We start from the raw sequence: 19967 nt of genomic DNA, 5'->3' as shown, positions 1-19967 counted from the left end.
GCTGGAGTCAGTGCAGACGTGGTGTCACGTAGTGAGAACAGGAGGACGACAAGCTGACTCCTCGGAAGAGCCGAAAGGCGGGTGGAAGAGTTAGTTCCCGGAAGAGCCATTGCCGATGACGCTATAGAGGGCGGAACGCGTTGGCGGCTGCGCAGTGACAGAAGCGGAGGGGGTGTCGCCCTCTCATTGGAACAGCAGCCCTGGCTTGTGAGCGGAGGGAGGGGAGGACGAGTCCTGGAAGCGCCGCTCCGCGCTGGGACTGGCTCCTTCGCAGCCATTTTCTGTCCAACCAAACAGCCGATTCGTGCAGGGAGCCAACCAGGGCCGCACTGGAGGTTTGTGCCTGGCTTCGGCCAATGATCGCTAACCGATTCTCCCTGTAGCTCAAATGAAATGTCCGGAGCCGGCAGTGTCTGTGCCGCCGCCTCACCATAGTGCTCGAGCTGGTACCGAGACGGCGGGAGCGGGCGGCCGAGCGGGACATGTCTCCCATTGTCAGCGCTGCCGCGCTCCGGCCGTCTAGTCTGTGCCCGCCGTGTGTGATGGGGGAGCTCCGGCTGTGCGGCCTCCCCGTCCTGCTGCGTGCTCCGGGGAGCTCAGGATCCCGGGGACGGAGTGCAGTGCTGGCGGGAGGAGGGGGCATCCGCCGAGCACACTGCGGCTCCATTGTCTGTGTGCTCGGCGCTGCGCATTGTTCCGGGGCCCCGCGGCTGTACTGTGTACTGCACGGTGTAGGCTCTGCTGTGCGGCTGGAGTCACGGTGTACGGCGGTGGTGTGTACTGCACCGTGTTCAGCTGTGGTGTGTACGGCTGTATCCACAGTGTATGACTGTGGTGTGTACGGCTGTAGTCACAGTGTATGGCTGGTGTGTGTGGCTGTACTCAGTGTACTGCATAATGTGCGGCTGTAGTCACAGTGTATGGCTGTGGTGTATACTGCATAATGTGCGGCTGTAGTCAGTTTATGGCTGTGGTGTATACTGCATAGTGTGCGGCTGTAGTCACAGTGTATGGCTGTGGTGTATACTGCATTGTGTGCGGCTGTAGTCACAGTGTATGGCTGTGGTGTATACTGCATAGTGTGTGGCTGTAGTCACAGTGTATGGCTGTGGTGTATACTGCTTAGTGTGCGGCTGTAGTCACAGTGTATGGCTGTGTATACTGCATAGTGTGCGGCTGTAGTCAGTGTATGGCTGTGTATACTGCATAGTGTGCGGCTGTAGTCAGTGTATGGCTGTGGTGTATACTGCATAGTGTGCGGCTGTAGTCAGTGTATGGCTGGTGTATACTGCATAGTGTGCGGCTGTAGTCACAGTGTATGGCTGTGGTGTATACTGCATAGTGTGCGGCTGTAGTCACAGTGTATGGCTGTGGTGTGTACTGCATAGTGATGTGCGGCTGTAGTCAGTGTACGACTGGTGTGTGTGGCTGTACTCAGTGTACTGCATAATGTGCGGCTGTAGTCAGTGTATGGCTGTGGTGTACTGCATAGTGGTGTATGGCTGTGGTGTATACGGCATAGCTGCATAATGTGCGGCTGTAGTCAGTGTATGGTTGTGGTGTGTACTGCATAGCTGCATAATGTGCGGCTGTAGTCAGTGTATGGTTGTGGTGTGTACTGCATAGTGATGTATAGCTGTGGTGTGTGCGGCTGTAGTCACAGTGTACGACTGGTGTGTGTGGCTGTACTCACAGTGTACTGCACAATGTATGGCTGTGGTGTGTACTGCATAGTGGTGTATGGCTGTGGTGTATACTGCATAGTGTGCGGCTGTAGTTACGGTGTACGGCTGTGGTGTGTACTGCATAGTGATGTGCGGCTGTAGTCACGGTGTACGACTGGTGTGTGTGGCTGTAGTCACAGTGTACTGCATAATGTGTGGCTGTAGTCAGTGTATGGTTGTGGTGTGTACTGCATAGTGGTGTATGGCTGTGGTGTTTACTGCAGAGTGTGCGGCTGTAGTCCAGTGTATGGCTGTGGTGAATACTGCATAGTGTGCAGCTCTAGTCACAGTGTATGGCTGTGGTGTGTACTGCATGGTATGAGGCTCTGCTGCGCGGCTGTAGAGTGTGCGGTTGTAGTTCTGGTGTATGGCTCTGCTGTAGTGAAGGTGTGTGACTGTGTGCGCAACTATCCACTGTGTATGATACTGCACGGTGTGCGGCTGTAGTTTAGGTGTGCGGCTGTGGTGTATACTTGCACAGTGTGCTGTATAGTGTGCTGCTGTAGTCAGTGTATGGCACCGCTGTACTGCTGTGTGTGCTGCACACTGCAGTTCTGCTGTGTGGCTGTAGTGTGTACTGTATGGGACCAGCTCTGCGGCTGCAGTGTATGCTCCACAGTGTGCAGCTCTGCTGTGTGGCTGTGGTGTGTACTGTACAGCGTGTGGCTATAGTGTGTACTGTACAGCGTGTGGCTCTGCTGTGCGGTTGTAGTTTGTGGTTATCCTGCTTGAGGGGACAGCTCTAGTATCTGGAACAATGATAGCTATCCAGAGGCATACAGTGGGGGCCACATATAACCTGTGTATACACGTACAATAGGGAGGGGCTCTAGTGGCTTCTGTGAGCTTACAATCTAGGATACATGTAACCCCTTTGTGCACACAATGGAGAGCTGTACAATGTATTCTCCATGTATGTGCAGGGGGAGGGGTGCTGCATTTCCTCTATGTATGTACAATGAATTCTATTCTACTTGTAGACATTGTATATATGGTGCACAAAGCTCCTGGATCCCATGTACACACAGCGCAGCGTCCTCATGTGACCCATGGACACACAGCATGTCACCCTCAAGTGACTCCATGTACATATGATGCAGCCTAGCACTGTATGCCTATAGGGTTATATGCAGCTACAGAATAATAGAGCTGTCATGAGAAGGTGACACTATACACTGCAGTGGGCACAGAGGGGGTGGGGGGCCCTGTACAGTTCATTTACGCAGGCTGGCAGATGTCTGTTTTATTGGGGAGAAGAGCGTTAGAGTGACTTTAGGCTGCAGTAAGCGGTCTCTGCTCGATGTCTATCTGTCAGTCATCTCATGGTACAAGACTACACCGTTCAGTTTTAGTGGAATAACAGATCTATAGCATCCAGCAAACCACTGTTATGTCCCGAACCGAGCCCAGCCCCGAACCGAGACCCTGTTAGCCTCCGCCGGGGATATGGGGGCCTATGGATCTATTCCAGTGATGGCTAACCTCGACACTCCAGCTGTTGCAAGACTACAATCACCATCATACCTGGGCATTGGAGATGAGCGAATCTCGAGCATGCTCGAGTCCATCCGAACCCGCACTTTCGGCATTTGGTTAGCGGTGGCTGCTGAACTTGGATAAAGCCCTAAGGCTATGTGGAAATCATGGATATAGTCATTGGCTGTATCCATGTTTTCCAGACAACCTTAGAGCTTTATCTAAGTTCAGCAGCCACCGCTAATCAAATGCCGAACGTTCGGGTTCTGATCAACCCGAACCCGGTTCGCTCATCTCTACTGGGCATCCAAAGATATGGCTTTGGTTGTTCAGGCATGATGGGAATTGTAGTTTTGTAGCAGCTGGGGTGTCAAGGTTTGCAATCACTGATCTATCCTATGCACATGGAGGTATCTAAGCAGCTATGTAAATGGGAGCCTGCTGCGTAACACCCTGAGCCAGTGCCAGAGGTTCCAAAGGAACAAAGGATTGTTGGTACCCCGGCACACTCCATTCCCCTGCCATAGAGAGGCCCATACACACCAGAATGTAGTCCGATCCTGGTGATAGCGGTGAATTTGTCTTCCCTTTATCTAATGTGTATGGCCTATCTATAGAATCCAGCATTGAGCAGCTGTTATAACCTATATATAACAATAAGTCTTTATATATTGCCACCATATTCGGCTGTGCTTAGCGATTGGGGAAATAACCCACCAGTAATAAAGACAAGACAGAATGGGGTCTGCCCATAAGAGCTTACACTCTACATATTATGGATGTGTCTGGATAATGAAGACCTGTGTTGTATCGCAGTGCCCTGCCCCCTCACATTGTGCTTCCAAACAAAGAAGACAGCGTCTGCTGTGTATAAGACGTCTAAAATGAATACCCCCCCCTCTCCATACTGAAATATTACAGAAAAATGATGACTAGCTTTCCATCCTACCAGTCATTGAATAGTAGGCACTTGATTACAATCCATAATGTCCCCTGCACCCTCCGTATTATTCCATTATTGCCACTGGGTGCTGCACTTACTGCCAGGAGTGTTCTGTCTGCTAGGAGCAGAAACTAAAATAAAGCAGTTATGGCGGCTCCACAATACAGGGAATTCCATAATATCTTAAAGGGAATAAATTAGCATGATTGTGCCCATATGGTTTCCAGCAGCACAGTATAGATCTACTGTGCAGATCGTGAAACCTACCAGTCGCATCTGCAGCGGTAGCTTTACAAAGGGGAAAAAGATGTCTTATGCCAGGAGAGCGGCGGCAACTAGTCATCTGGGCGGGAAGCTGCGCGTCAGCGTGCAGTGCGGGGATGATTGACAGGCAGAGAGACCAAATAGTGGCCTCTCTGCCTGTCGATCATCCCTGCACTGTGTGTTAATGGGCAGAGAGCCGTGACTAGTCACAGGCGGCTCCCCTCCCCGCGATGACTGGTTGCCACCACTCTTCTGGCCTTGCACGGCATAGTAAAACTTATTTTTCATCTTTGTAAAGCTACTGCTACAGCCGCGGCTGTTATGTTCCGCGAGCTGCACAGTGGATTTATTCTGAGAACCATATTGGCACAGTCATGCAGATTGGTTCCCTTTAAGTTGATAGTGACAGCACATGGAGCTACAGCCCAACTGACCATTGGACTGGAGTAGTTGCTTGTTTGATAATATCATATGTGATCTGAGCAATCTAACATAACGGTGGTCTAACCATGTATGTCCTTCACTAGATGGATGGTGATAACTCTACCACAGACACGTCCCAGTTAGGAATTTCTGCTGACTATATTGGTGGAAGCCACTATGTAATACAGCCTCATGATGGTAAGTCCAGAAACAATATGGTCTCTATCCTGCTTGTTGATACTGTTTATAAGAGTGGGGGGCGAAAACAATGGCCATCAGTATTCGATTAGTAGGACTCCAATGTATAACACCCACGCCGATCAACTCTTCTGTAGAATTAGCCCACAAAGCATGCTCACAAATGTGTCCCATACAAAGAATAGGGTCTGGAGATGTTCATTATGTCTATGCCCATCAGTATTGCAATAAAGCATGTTACTGAAAGCTGTAAAAAAAAAAAAAAAATTTACTAAATAAAATTAAACAAAAATAGCATCAGAAGATGTAATCATATTAGGAAAAAGGAACATGTTTCGCCTCTAATCAGTCAAAACAAGTCTAAGCGATGCATTCTCTTTTTTTGTGTAATGGCATCCTATTTGTAGCAGCAATGTATCATACTGCAGTGTTATTTCATTCAAGTAAACAAAGCATATACAAGAATAATCACATGTAATCACAGAGAAGAAGCTGCAGATTCCTTGCCAATGGAACATTGATGGCCTATCCAGATGATTGGTTATCAGTTTCTTTGTTCAGGGTGGCTGTCCCCTCTAATGTCCATGAATTGAATTATAAAGGCTCAAACTACAAATAGAACCCCAGTTGTAGCAGGTCCCCCTCCAGTTTTACCTTTTCATGGTGGGCCTAGAATAAAGGCCGATAATCGTTCAGTGTAATAGAAGGCAATGATCAGCCAATACGAACGATGTTGGCTGATCGTCGCTGTCGTATTTCAACATGTTGAAAGACAAACAACTAATATAGTAGGGATCTGCCGCCATCGCTCCGTGGAATAGGAGTGGCAGCAGCAGACCGCTGCTATCCCTTATGGGCTGTCCAGACGATCTAGCGATCACCCCCCCCCCAGCTCCCCGTGGATCCCCCTGTACTCACCCGCTCGCAGCTGCGGTGTGTAATAGCAGTGAGTGGGAAACAGGGAGCAAATGTGCGCTGACAGTGCTCGTTTGCTCCTCTAGTCGCCCCATGTAATAAGGGCTTAAGGTACTGCAGGAGCTCGGTTGTTATAAGAGCCAGACCCCCACTGTTTCTACCAGAAGCTGAGAAACCTCAGTTCCTGGTAGGTTACCCCATTACATGCCGCTGTCAGATTGTGACCATGGCACGTAAAGAGTGTGCAGCTTCCAGATGATGAGGTCTCCAGTGGTGATGTGAAGGCCCCAAGGCTGCCTTGGATGCCTGAGCACCCAGCTGTGTCTGCATGGCCAGTTACAGCGCCTGTCAGCGTTCTACTAACAGGGTCAGTACACTGAACTATATAACTAGTGCAGTGTATTATAGTAGTGATCTAATGATAACTGTAACAGTCCCCTTGTGAGACAGAAAAAAAAATATCCCACCTTTAAAGTCATACATTTTCCCTTTCTCTTCATAAAACATTAAAAACACATGTTTGATGAGCCATGTTTTACTAACAGAAGAGGCCCCATAGCTTGCTTGCAGTCATTCCATGGAAACACTTATACACTTTACAGGACGAATCCGTGTCCTGATCATGTGACGTCTTGCAGCAGCAGGACTCGTCATGCTGTAGGTAACGGAGCCGTGTCTTGTAACAAGCCCTGGGGCCGTGTGTCCCATCACATGACCAGGGAGAGAAAAAGAAGAAAGCGGGCACCGGCGCCTCGTGTGATACCTCAATACACCAAGGATAAGGATTATGTGAGAAGGTGCTGACCTGGATGCCACTTGGGCTTTGTGCATATCACCCCTCCACAGGGTACAACTCCAAATCCAGGGTCTTGTTAGGTGACAGTCCTCTGTATAGGGGCCTACTACCTCTAGGGACTGCTAAGCTGACTGTACCAAAAACACAGGATGCTCCCAAAATAATGGGGACCGTGGAGAGAATAAGTGAATAAAATAAAAAGGAATTAAGGTACTCACGGTCAGCGCTGTCCACATAGAGAAGTGGCCGAAAGATTTAGAGGTCAGTATCTACTACAGCCATGTGTAATGCTTCACTGCTGATGAAGCATTACACATGGCTGTAGTAGATACTGACCTCTAAATCTTTCGGCCACTTCTCTATGTGGACAGCGCTGACCGTGAGTACCTTAATTCCTTTTTATTTTATTCACTTATCACATGACCAGGACATCTTTATCTTCTTCTGGAAGTAAACAGTGCAGATTTCTATTTATAGGCAGAGATTTTGATTGAAACAGAACATGTTAAAATGTATAATGAATGTGGGTTTTGTTATCCCCCCCCCCCCCTCACCCCTTAATTTGAAACCCGTCTGAATATTTCAGTTTATACCTATGTTGCTGACGACATGCACTTGTTAATTTCTTACAGGAGACACAGAAGACAGCTTAAATGACCCAGACGACACAAATGGCTCAAAAGAGAGCTTCAGAGAGCAAGATATTTACCTCCCAATTGCCAATGTGGCAAGGATAATGAAAAATGCCATACCACAGACAGGAAAAGTAATGTCTACAGATTCCACTTTTTCTTACCTACCGTTCAGGCTCATTTTGCACCTTCAGTCAATACTATACTTCTGGCAGAAGAGGTGCGAAGATATTTAGTCTTTTTTTCCTGTGAGAACCTAGAAAAGGCAACATTCCTCATTTCAGCTTTTTCTTTGGCTTAGTTTGTTATGGGCGTGTTCACTTTTACTAGCTGCTATGATGTAGCACAGTGACGCTATATAATAGCTGTATAACATTCATTGCACTACTATATAATAATAAAGTGTCTTGTGATAAGGGAGCCTCCTTCCCTCTCACCATCATAGAAAAAACTGCATATCCAGCAGGCAATGCATCAGGCTGGCAACTACAGTGTTCTGGTGGGATAGGTAGCATCCACAAATGAATATTTATTGATGAGTGAAGTCAGTGCTCCCACATCAAAAATTAACGGAAATATTTTTTAACGTTGTTGCATTTAATATTTTAGTTTGTTTTATATGTACATTTTTAAAGAAAACAGTAATGTCACAATGATCCAAACATGGCATATTGAATAACTATTTTGAAGCAACAATTTGGTTTTCATAACGATCAGCATTTAGACTAATACATCGTTAGAAAATTCATTAGAAAAATCATTATTGCGATCATTTTTAAGATCGCTTAAAGGAGAAGTCCGGCCAAAATTATTTTTTTATGTTATTACATATGAAAAGTTATACATTTTTCTAATGTACATTAATTATGGGAAATGCTCATACACTAAATTAAGGGAAATAGCAGTATATCAGGAAGTGTTAGAATTCTCTCACATCCAGTGACGTCACGACGAAAGGTGTAATTCCTATGGAGTGTCCAGCACGCCCCGTTCCTCACCGCTCCTCACACTATCTGGCCGCCGCTCTCTGCTCATGCATGACGGCCGCGTCAGCCCGCCCCCACCCCGGCCGGGAGCACGGCACTTCCTGGTGTCCCCGGCCGGGGTGGGGGCGGGCTGACGCGGCCGTCATGCATGAGCAGAGAGCGGCGGCCAGATAGTGTGAGGAATGGGGCGTGCGGGCGGGAGTCAGGGATAGTGAGGAGCGGCGCGGCCGGCTGGATAGTCAGTAGCGGCGCGGGCGGGTGGGAGTGAGCAGCAGTCAGAGGCAGCCCCTGTGTGAGCGGCGGCGGCGGTGATAGGCATAGCACAGGTACTACTCCCCCATTATCTGCAGATAATGGGGGAGTAGTACTTTGTATATGTTCCCAGCACCGAGCAAGGAGGGGGGAGGTAGATAGCACCTCTCTCCCTCCCTGCTCGGTGCCCAGCAAATGTATTCATTGAATACATTTATGGGATACTTTGGGGAGCAAGGACACTTGCTCCCCAAAGTATTCTTTAAATGTATTCATGATGTCCCCAAAAGTACAGTGCATAACATTACATACATTGTAATTCCTATGGAGTGTCCAGCAGGGGCGCACTATATATAGAAGTCAATGGCACTCACTAACCCTGCTGGACACTCCATAGGAATTACACCTTTCGTGGTGACGTCACTGGATGTGAGAGAATTCTAACACTTCCTGATACACTAAATTAAGGGAAATAGCAGTATATGAGCATTTCCCATAAATAATGTACATTAGAAAATTGTATAACTTTTCATAAGTAATAACATATAAAAAAAATAATTTTGGCCGGACTTCTCCTTTAAGTCAATCTTTCACATAGGGTGAATCTTTGAACAATGATTTGAGAACATGTTGAAAGATCAAAATGAACGATTTCTTGCTCGTCGCTTGATCGTTCACTGTGTTTATACGAGCCGATTATCGCTTAAATGCGATCGTTATTGCGAAAATTCGAACGATAACTGTTCCGTGTAAACGCAGCATTATACTAAGTCATCTAAAGCTTATATAATTCATTACTAATATACAGGAAATAAAAGAACCAGGCGGATAACGTATTAGATTGCTGCAAATCCTAGCCCGCAATGAACGCAACTCGAGCATGCTCGAGTGTGATTGTTTGGAATTTGAATACTGACGGCTGAAAAAGTTAGATGCGGCCCTAGGGAATCCAGAAAACATGGATACAGCCATAGGTTGCACTAATCTCTCAGTAGTATGATGTCTGTTATAACAGCTATGACTGCATTGGCGGATATTGGGTTTGTCAGGCTTCCCTTGAGGCTCTGCTATTTTTAAGATGTTTTCTGGCATTGGCATATTGATGTCCTGTCACTAAAGATGCGTGAAACCCGAGTGTGCGAAATGTGATTACCAGTGGCTAAAGCCCTAAGGCTCGCTGATTTCACGGACTCCCTAGGGCTGCATCCAACTTCTTTAGCTTCTGGTAATGAAATGGCACGGTCTCGGGTTCAGGCGGACCCAAGCGTGCTTATCTCTCTGTCTTCAATATCAGATTAGTGGGGTGCTTACTCCTCCAACCTCTGTCAGCCAGCTGCTAACCCAATTAACAATCCCAGTGTACAAAGCGAGCAGGATACAGACAGCTGCAATATTTGTGCAGTAGTTGTGCTGAGTTAGTGCATCTCACTTGTCTTAGCATTCTATACTTTTAGTAACAGCAGTGCATGGTATTAAAGTATTGCCTGTTCTCTTCAATGCTATAGTACAGTGATGCAGAGATGAATATATCTGGGCCTATATAGTGTCCAGAACCTTTTACTTACTCCAGTTTACTTATTACCATACATGACTTCTCCTTGTACTTTTTCAGGTTGTATAGAGTTCTGTACATTATCTTGCCACTGAAGCAGTTAGAATTCTGTCCGTCTAACCAGTTTCTCCTTTCTTGTTCTTTTTAGATAGCAAAAGATGCCAAGGAGTGTGTGCAAGAATGTGTGAGTGAGTTTATTAGCTTTATAACCTCTGAAGCAAGTGAGAGGTGTCATCAGGAGAAGCGGAAAACCATCAATGGAGAAGACATTCTCTTTGCCATGTCAACCTTGGGGTTTGACAGTTACGTTGAGCCATTAAAGTTATATCTTCAGAAATTCAGAGAGGTTGGTACTGTTGTCCTTGTGGGGGTGAAATCAGTTTGTGTTAAAGGAGACCTGTCACCCCCCCCCCCCTGTGCCGGGGTGACAGGCTCCCGACCCCCCGTTAGAGCCCCCTATACTCACGTGATCCCGCTGGGTCCCGCTTCCTGAGCCGGTCGGGTCACGGAGATATCAGCGTCCGAAGCCCGGCACGCGCGCTGACAGGAGAGTCCGACGCTCATAGAGAATGAATGGGGAGTCCGATGCTCCGTCATTCTCTATGGGCATCGGACTCTCCTGTGAGCGCGCGCCGGGCTTTGGGCGCTGGTATCTCCGTGACCCGACCGGCTCAGGAAGCGGGATCACGTGAGTATAGGGGGCTCTAACGGGGGGTCGGGAGCCTGTCACCCCAGCACGCGGGGTGACAGGTCCTCTTTAAGTACAGTAAAAATCTGGAAGCTTGTAACTGAAGCTGGAGGCTTGTTATGTCCCCAGACGCATGAGACCTGCTTAATGCATAGGAACAGGTGGCACTGGCTGCTGCATAATGCTTCGTAACAGGTGTTCAGTTTGCTGCTGTACTATGTAAGGCATGCAGAATGCTGGCAGCTCACTCATTTTCTGTCACTAAATAAATCAACGACATGTGATTCTGAAATTGAAGAATAATTCAATTTCAGCGACCCTGTGCATTCTCCAGAATAGATGGGCTTGAGGGGTTGCTGCAAGTAACAAGAGATACATGAGGCGTAAATTGAATCCAACAGGGTGGTTTTCTATAGGAAATAGAGTAATGCTCATAAAAGTGGCTGCCACCCATGTTGTTATACCTAGAGAACTATTTTGTGGAAGAGCAGTGCACATGGGTCTTCATCTAAACTTACAGAATTTCTGAATAGATGCAGAGAGACCAAATATAGCAGGGTAAGGGGCCGTATAACAAACCGCAGTGCAATTTGCCCAATGTTCACCTTTGTCTTTGCTTCTACTTGCTGGCTTGGCCTCTTTGTCAAAAGGCAATCTTATGTAGGCCGATTTCTAGGAGCACGCATTTACCAAATAGTTGGCCTGTGTAAAAGGACCGGTGGATTTTTATTAAAGCCGGTAAAATCATCCTTATAGGCCACACAGCTTTCCGTTCAAACGGGATGTGCATCTGATAGCCCAATTATTTGTGCGACCATTTAAATGGATTATGTAAAAAGGCCCTAAGTTGTGATAAATTATTTTGCCGAACTTGTGTACCTATGACTGTATCCATGTTTTACAGGACTCCCTAGGGCCGTAGCCAACTTCTCCAGCCGCCGAGAGTCAGATTCTGAGCATTTAGGTTTTGATAAACCCAAACGTTTGGCAAGTTCACTCATCACTAACCCTAAGTAATCCAGCATTCTGGCATGTGAAGATAATGTAGTTTATATTCACAAAAGCCCATAAACTTCTGTCCAGGCCAGTTATAGGTCCTTGTCTGTGTGTGCATTTAATATAGTCTACAATTTTATCTTCAAATGCCTGTATGTTAGATTGCCTCACTATTCTGTATGCTTAACCTGAAGATTTGTTGTGGCCTCAGAAAGCTGACTGATCCATTGTAATTTAGCGAGATCCAACGTATCTGCTGTGGTACATGAAATAATGGAAGCAATTACATCAGTACCAATGGCCATAAAGAATGTCTGACTGTGTTATTGATGCACTCCTTTTATCACAATCTCTCCATTTTGAAAGGGCAGTTTCTATTATAGAGACTGACACTAATAAACAGCCAATGCAGTTTGTGCAAAAAAATCCTTTTTGGTGATCTAAGCCCTGCTTGTCGAGGGGTGCAGAAAGTTGTGGCCGTGGGCCCTGATTTGCACCTGCAAGCATGTGTAAAACATGGTGGAGATGGTGGCGCCTGCTCAGAGCTGGCATAGATTTCTGAGATTGCTACGTGCACGCCTGGACATGGCGCAGGTCTGTGTATAGCTGGTCTTGATAGATTCCCTCCATTATGTACTGATGGGAATCCCTGACAGCCCTGGGACAGGCAGCAAGATGTTCATTTCTCTGCTCCTGTTGTCCAAATTGCGATCTGACCAATAAAAATATAATTGATAAAGTTGTACATACTCTTCCCTAATAAATGTGATTGCAGAACGTAGGAAGATGTATGCACTGATCAGCCATATGATATATATTTTTTTTTTAAGGCAATGAAAGGTGAAAAGGGCATTGGAGGGACGGTTACTACAGCAGATGGCCTGGGGGAGGAACTCACAGATGAAGCCTTTAGTAAGTACAAGTACAATAATTGTATATGCAAAGCTGAATGGAAACGGCTCCTTCAACCACTGGCTCTTGCGGTTCTTCTGAACCAAAGTTAAGGGATTGCTGGGTTCTGTAGTCAGCATCTTCCCTGAAAATCAACCTGCCCTGCTAGGTCTATAAGCATTTGTTCTTGATCTGTGTAGTACTGAAGTAATGGTTTGAGTATTAATATGTGATTTTTGTCTTTCGCTTTGTAGCAGGTCAGTTACCAGCTGGTTTAATAACCACGGATGGACAGCAGCCAAATGTTATGGTTTATACAACCTCTTATCAACAGGTATGAAAAAGTAGGATAGGATTTATGTACATTGATCAGGGTTTGATAATGACTCTTATGCTCTATGCTGATGTGTGATTTCTTCTATGACAGATATGATCATCAGTAGGGCAGTTAATATGTTACATAGCAAAAATAGTAGAATAAGAGATGCGCAAACCTCAAACACTTTCCATTTGATTTCTAGTAGCTGAAGAAGTTGGATAGAGCCCCAGGGGGAGCCCTGGAAAATGTGGATACAACCTATAGCTGCATCCTTGTTTTCCAGGCAGCCTTAGGGCTGCATCCAATAACTTCAGCCACCGGTAATCAAATGCAGAGCACTCAGGTTTGGTCAAACCTGAGTGTGTTGGAGGTTCGCTCACCTCTCACTAGCATCACTGTCTTTGTTATATAATCTAGCCTAAATAAAAAGGACTACCTGCTGTACTGTATAAAGAATCTTTACATTATTTTATGTCTGTCAGTATATATATATATATATTTTTTTTTATCACTACATCCTTCTTTATTTTCTCGTCATCCACAGATATCTGGCGTTCAACAGATCCAGTTTTCCTGATTTTAAGCTGCCCATACCTTCTGCAAACACGAGTCAGGAAGAAAGCTATACATATTTGAATGCTATGTTGAACGGCATTGGAGTGAGAGGTCTTTGTTTTTTGTTTTTGTTTTCTCATTTTAATTTAATTTTTGTATATTGAGTTGCTGTAATGTAGCTTCCTTGGGCATGTGATATAGGGTGAATAAACACCACCTTTTTGTGGTTTCTTTTTTTCCCCCTCCATTTCATAGATTTTAAGTATTGGATTTTAAAACCATTTAGAGTTGGTTTTGTTTTTGTACAAGAGTTGTTCTTCTGACTCCTGTATGCATTGTAAATTAATGATTTATTACTGTCTGAGATTTGTAGACAGTTTCTTATTTTCATATTGAATCATTGTAACTTCTTTTGTAAATCAAATAAAGAAAATTATGTTACTTTTGATGTCTTTGTTTTATTTTTTTTATGGGTGCCTTCAAATCTGATCCTAGGAGCAGAGAATAACCTCTCCATTAGGCTACGTTCACACAGAGCAAAAGGAGCGGATTACGCAAGGAAATATTTCCGCCTGAAATCAACTGACGCTGAATTCCGAGCAGAATATAAGCAGAATGTAAGCAGAATCCCTGCGTATTCTGCTAGGAAAGTGTTCAGCTCGTAATCAGCTCTTGACAAATTCAGCGCGGAATACTCGAGGAATCCGCATGCATTCAGCGCTGAAATTCAGCGAGTATTTGGTGAGTAAACTAGACTATACCAGAACATATACTAGAATCCTCCTCCCCTCCCCTTTTCCCCATTTCCGCGCTGATTCAGCGAGTAATTTCCGCTTGTATTACGCTTGTATTCCGCGCTGAAACAGAAAATCAGAGCCCCATTGATTTGTATAGGCTTCCGCTAGCGGAAGAATGAACATGTTCATTCTTCTGGCGGTAAGCGGATTAGTTCAGTGCGGAAATTCCACTGTGTGAACTGCAGAGCAGAATTTCCATTCAACACAATGGAAATTAGCTCTGCACCTATTTTAACGGCTGAAATTTCAGCGCTGATTCAGCGCAGAAATTCAGCTGCTTTTGCTCAGTGGGAACGAGCCCTTAACCTGGATTGGTGGTAAAACTGTAACCACACAGGCATCATCTGACCGTTTCAGAGCAGTCTGACAATTCATCAAAACATTCTTTTAGTGCGATTGAAAAAGTGTGCTGTGATGTACTTACTCATTGTACACTTTGGGCATGAATACATTTTTTTCAGAACAAAAGATGCAATAAGCTGATAATTGTCATCCGCCAATGATTGTCTTTATGACATCAGGCCAAAGCGGCCTGATTCAGCACATTATCGCACCATGTAATAAGACCATAAGTCTCTATACTTTATGACACTCTCTGCTCAAGAATAAAAATGATCTCTTTGGGCCCATGACAATAGGCCTCTGCAGCCAGCCAGAACCCTACTCTGTACTGATGAGAAGCAATGACCCAGAAACAGCCATCTATGTATGAAAAAGCTTTCCTTCTGAGAAGACTTCTGACTTGGCATTTATCCCCGTTATGATCTAAGACGCCTAGTAGGGTGAAATACAGACTTGAAGGGAAAGTTAACTCTAATAAATTCTATTTAAAAATCACAATCTAAAACAATATAACACGTTTATTTCATTAATAACATGAAGTTTCAAGCCAAAATTTAATTTTACTGTAAACAGTTAACAAATACATTATAATATAAGCAAAGCGCATTTGGTCAGAATAAACAATTGACAAGCTTAAATGGGGAAATAATATTTATCAGTTTAAAAAAAGTGAAACATATTTCACAAAACAAGTAAAAAAAAAAAGTGCCATAGAGCAAAAGCAAACTATATTCCCTGTATATTATAGCATGCAGATAAAGCAGTGTTTGCCTTTCCATAAACCACTCATGTACCATGACCTAGAATTTTTGTAAGGATGACTATGTTGTAGAGATATGAACACATTATCGTGAAATCTGACTGCATGGCTAGCAGCCAGCAGGAGGGACAAGCCATTTTCTAAAATCATGTTTTTATCCACAGTATCTCCTGACACTGAGGGGTCTCACTTGGTACGATAAGCTGTGATCTTATGGGGTTCTACACGGCTAAGTCACATTATGACCACTTCCAACTTTTAAGGTCAGCGGTGCATAGTTCATGAAGGAAGTCCCCTGTCATGAGCTGGCTTGGCTGGTCTATATGGTGTGCTATAGGCTGTAAGCACACATATCCCTTGTTGCGGTCATGGTAAAAGGAGCAATTTATGAGAATTGTAAAAGGTTTCAGACCAACATTCATGTACTGATGTGATGAAAGTGTATTGTTAAGAGTCATGGCGTATGTCAACTATGAAGGAGTAGATAAGAGCCAAAATAAACCAGGGTGGGGGACCTTCAGCCCTCCAGCTGTTGCATGATGGGAATTGTAGTTTTGAAACAGCTGGAGGGCTGAAGGTCCCTATTCCTGGTCTAAGTTAACAGTTCAGCAAACTCTTATTGCTTTTGGGACTTTGAAAGAGATGAGGGGGGGGGGTCGCTGCACCTCTGCTAACAAAGTATTGGCAGAAAAGACTTCTGTTTTCACCGCAGCATTGGAATAAGTTGCTGAGTCATTTTCTGCCTCATCGAATAGATCAATGTTGGTGTGTTAAACGAGAAACATGAGAGAACAAACAGAGAACAAACAACTGCAACCATTGCTGGAGGGACACGAGCTGGTCGCGGCAGTGTTATGGAATGAGAAATCTCTTCACTCTCAACAGATCTAGGTATGAAACCATCCCTGCAGATTGCATACACCCATACATGTTCACTGTCCACTGTCTTTCCTGGGGCGGATAAGACAATACAACCTGTCACATGGCTAAAATTGTCCAACATTGCTTGAAAGGACACGACCAAGTCTTCCCAAGTACTACCCTGGCCCCCTAATTCCATCTGTAAAACCACCTTGATTGTCATGTTTGCTGTATGAATTATGTGACAGCCTACCAGGAACTTATTGAGTAAGGGTCCATTTACACAGAAAGATAAGCTGCCAAAGATTTGAAGCCAAAGCCAGGAATGTATTTGAAAAGAGAAGAAATCTCTGTTTATAGTCTGTTTCTGGCTTTGGTTTTCAGATAATCTTTGTGTAAACGGACCCTTATGGTGTGTTTACACAGAGAGATTTATCTGGCCAATTTTGGAAGCCAAAGCCAGGAATGAATTTGAAAAAAAGAGAAATCCCAGTCTTTCCTTTAGGACCTGTTCTCTGCTTATAGTCCATTCCTGGCTCTGGCATCAAAAATCTGTCAGATAAATCTCTCTGTGTAAACATACTATTACTCTCAGCCCATCTAGCTGCTATCTGTGATGCACACAATGAATACTCTGGATAGTAGCCGGTAGTCATAATAATGTGACTCGACTGTGTAAAAAAAAAAAAAAAAAAAAAGGACTGCCTTAGAGGTGGTCAATGATTTCTAACCAATGCCTGGCCATTTGTGCTGGAGGTTATTGGAGATTCCAGCTTTAGTCTCTTATCTGAAAGCAGCACAGTGATCCACTTGAACTTGTATAAGGATCCATTGATGTGTCAGGTAGGTGAAAGAGACCTTCCTAAAATAAACTTTTGGTGGTGCTTTCAGTAATAGGGACTAGATAACCCCAGTCTAAAGCTACAGCCACATGTAGCAAAAATGCAGCAGATTTATCCCTGGACACTCTGCTTCTATGCTGTACAGTCTTCTAATGAGGGCAGTAAGCCACTCACATAATGATGCTCCAATGCAGCCGTTCTGTAGCTCTGCCCCCGACAAACCCATCCCTGGGTGCATCCATGCAGCTCCCCCATCCATCTACATCCATAGTGGCAATACATATCACTCCGCCACTGCACTGCCTGCTTGAGTGCAGTGTTCTACTATGGAGGAGGCAGAATAATGTGTACGTCACATGCTCCTCTATGGGCAGCCATGTATGGCCAGTGGGGCTAACTGGCCGCACTTAGGAATGGGGTTTGTCGGGGAGGAGTGTCATTATACAAGTGTGTCCTTGCCATAAACTTTGCAAAGGTGGCCAACCTCTTTAATCTGCTGTGGATTTTTATACTGTAGATTCAATCAGTATAAATAAATAGCTGACAATAGCAGCATATAATCCCTAACATGAAATCCTCAACAGATGAAGTACGTGTGAATGTACTGCTGTGTAAATAATCTAATAATACACAGCAAAGATCTGCACTGTATATAGTAGGTGTGAACATACTTTAAAATATGCACTACATGTTGAGATTTACAAAATATTATTCAATTTGCTGGCACTGTACATGATTCGCATATTTCACACAAAACTTCTGCCACATGTGACTTTTTCCTTGGGATTATTGCGGATCCAAACTCTGGACTATTCTAAGCCTGTATTACACCTTGAGGCTGGGTTCACACTACGTATATTTAAGTCAGTATTGTGGTCCTCATATTGCAACCAAAACCAGGAGTGGATTGAAAACACAGAAAGGCTCTGTTCACACAATGTTGAAGTTGATTGGACGGCCGCCATTTAATGGCAAATATTTGCTGTTATTTTAAAACAACGGCTGTTGTATTGAAATAATGGCAGTTATTTACTGTTATATGGCGGCCATCCACTCAATTTCAACATTGTGTGAACAGAGCCTTTCTGTGTTTTTAATCCACTCCTGGTTTTGGTTGCAACATGAGGACCACAATACTGACTGAAATATACGTAGTGTGAACCCAGCCTTAAGCTAAGGATATGCAGTCTGTGGCACATAAATCTAAACACTGCTAGTCAGAGCCCTGCAACTTCATGCAAGATACACAAAATTCTCTGATATATTTATACAAATATGTAGTTTTGACACCAATATATTTCTTATATAGAATTTATGACAGCACAAAATGTATATTGTATTGACTACTAACTCATTCACTAATATGGTTACACTAAAAAACAACTAAAATGATTACTATGTATAAGCAGCAATGTACAAAATATAAATTTTTTTATTTTATACCCTAAATATTCTGCCAATATTGTAAGATGCATGCTTTGCAGAAGCAGATTTCCTGTTCATAAAAATCTGCATCCATTACCACTGATATTTGCACGCTGAGGTCTCGCACAATTGGTTGTGATGTTTTATTCATTGCATATGGACAAACATCAGGCTACTATAACATAAAGTGCTGCAACATAAAGCCACATGCATGAGGTCAATGATAATACTAGTGCAAATGCAAGCTTGAATCTAATAGGACATGTTCACATAGGAACAATGAGTTGGAGCGATTTGTAAACATTGGGTAAGGCTCATAACCATTTAACATGAACTTGCATGTATGAGTATAGAAAAGGCAGCATTACACACGGATACTAAGAGGCACGATAAAGGCCTGCACCACACAATTCACAATCCAATACCGAGCGTCAGCACAAGGCAGGCAGGGTCAGCACTGTCGATGCTAAGCCACTAGCATGTCACACTAGCAACAAGAGTACAACTTGGCAGCATGGGACACCGGCAGGAGAAGAGGAGTAAATGGTGCACAATGGCAACACTGGATCAGATTCTTGCACTAATCCTATCTGCATATTTCTGCCCTGGTATTACACATTATTCTTTTAATACCAGCCACAGTATTCTGTTTGAACCAAAGGCTCCTATTTCTGGAAAACACGTACATTGCTATACACATTATAAATGTTAAGTATCTAGAAGCAAAAATAAAACTTTCAGTAGCCAATATAAAGATTGGGTTAGTCCTCTATATATTAATAGAAAATACATCATTGTAGAAATGTTGAACTGTTCCTATTGCAGCTAAGATTTCCCATACACAGCGTTTAGTGCCAACTCCACAGATGGGGATACAGCCCAGGAGTTAGGTGTTCACTGGGCTGTGGATATGCATAAAATATCATCTTACATATTCACGTTTAATAATGAATTAGAAATATCAATGCCCTTCAGACACGGGATAAATGGGAGAAGGCCTACTTGGACCCTTGGATTGACAGGCCCCCCTGTAGTGGCTGCTTCACTTACACCAGTGGGAAGCGGCTATCATGCCAACTTCTGTTTAATCTATTTATCCAGCAAAGCACTATCCGCAACATGAAAGAAAAGAAGATCCCTTTATTGTTCTGAATATAGGCACATCAATAAAGTAAGCTCTTGTCATTGTCTCCACCACTGCAATTCTTTTATAGAAATTACACACGCACTATATATAGATTATATGTATACATACATACCACTGATCAGCATTAAATCCACCTAACCAATATTGTCTAGGTCCCACGTATGCCCCAAAAACAGCTCTGAC

At 44.2% G+C, this 19967-nt stretch overlaps 1 protein-coding gene across 1 annotated transcript; it reads left to right on the top strand.

Moving 5' to 3' along the window:
- Positions 1-207: 207 nt before the first annotated feature.
- Positions 208-14051, top strand: NFYB (nuclear transcription factor Y subunit beta). The gene is made up of 7 exons (XM_069955622.1): positions 208-335; positions 4935-5028; positions 7372-7505; positions 10310-10507; positions 12676-12757; positions 12991-13070; positions 13600-14051. The coding sequence occupies exons 2-7, from the start codon at positions 4935-4937 to the stop codon at positions 13630-13632; spliced, it is 621 nt and encodes a 206-aa protein (XP_069811723.1). The 5' UTR covers positions 208-335; the 3' UTR covers positions 13633-14051.
- The last annotated feature ends 5916 nt before the right edge of the window (positions 14052-19967 follow it).

The sequence above is a fragment of the Dendropsophus ebraccatus genome, chromosome 1 (assembly GCF_027789765.1).
Source record: "Dendropsophus ebraccatus isolate aDenEbr1 chromosome 1, aDenEbr1.pat, whole genome shotgun sequence".
In the NCBI taxonomy this organism is placed as follows: Eukaryota; Metazoa; Chordata; class Amphibia; order Anura; family Hylidae; genus Dendropsophus; species Dendropsophus ebraccatus.
The sequence above is the reverse complement of the archived record's forward strand: the minus strand, read 5'-3'. Positions and strand labels throughout refer to the sequence as shown.

Coding starts and splice junctions, on each gene's coding strand:
- NFYB (XM_069955622.1), top strand. CDS start 4,935: ATGGATGGTGATAACTCTACCACAGACACGTCCCAGTTAGGAATTTCT. Junction 10,508..12,675: donor ATCTTCAGAAATTCAGAGAG/GTTGGTACTGTT, acceptor TTTTTTTTTAAG/GCAATGAAAGGTGAAAAGGG. Junction 12,758..12,990: donor ACTCACAGATGAAGCCTTTA/GTAAGTACAAGT, acceptor TTCGCTTTGTAG/CAGGTCAGTTACCAGCTGGT.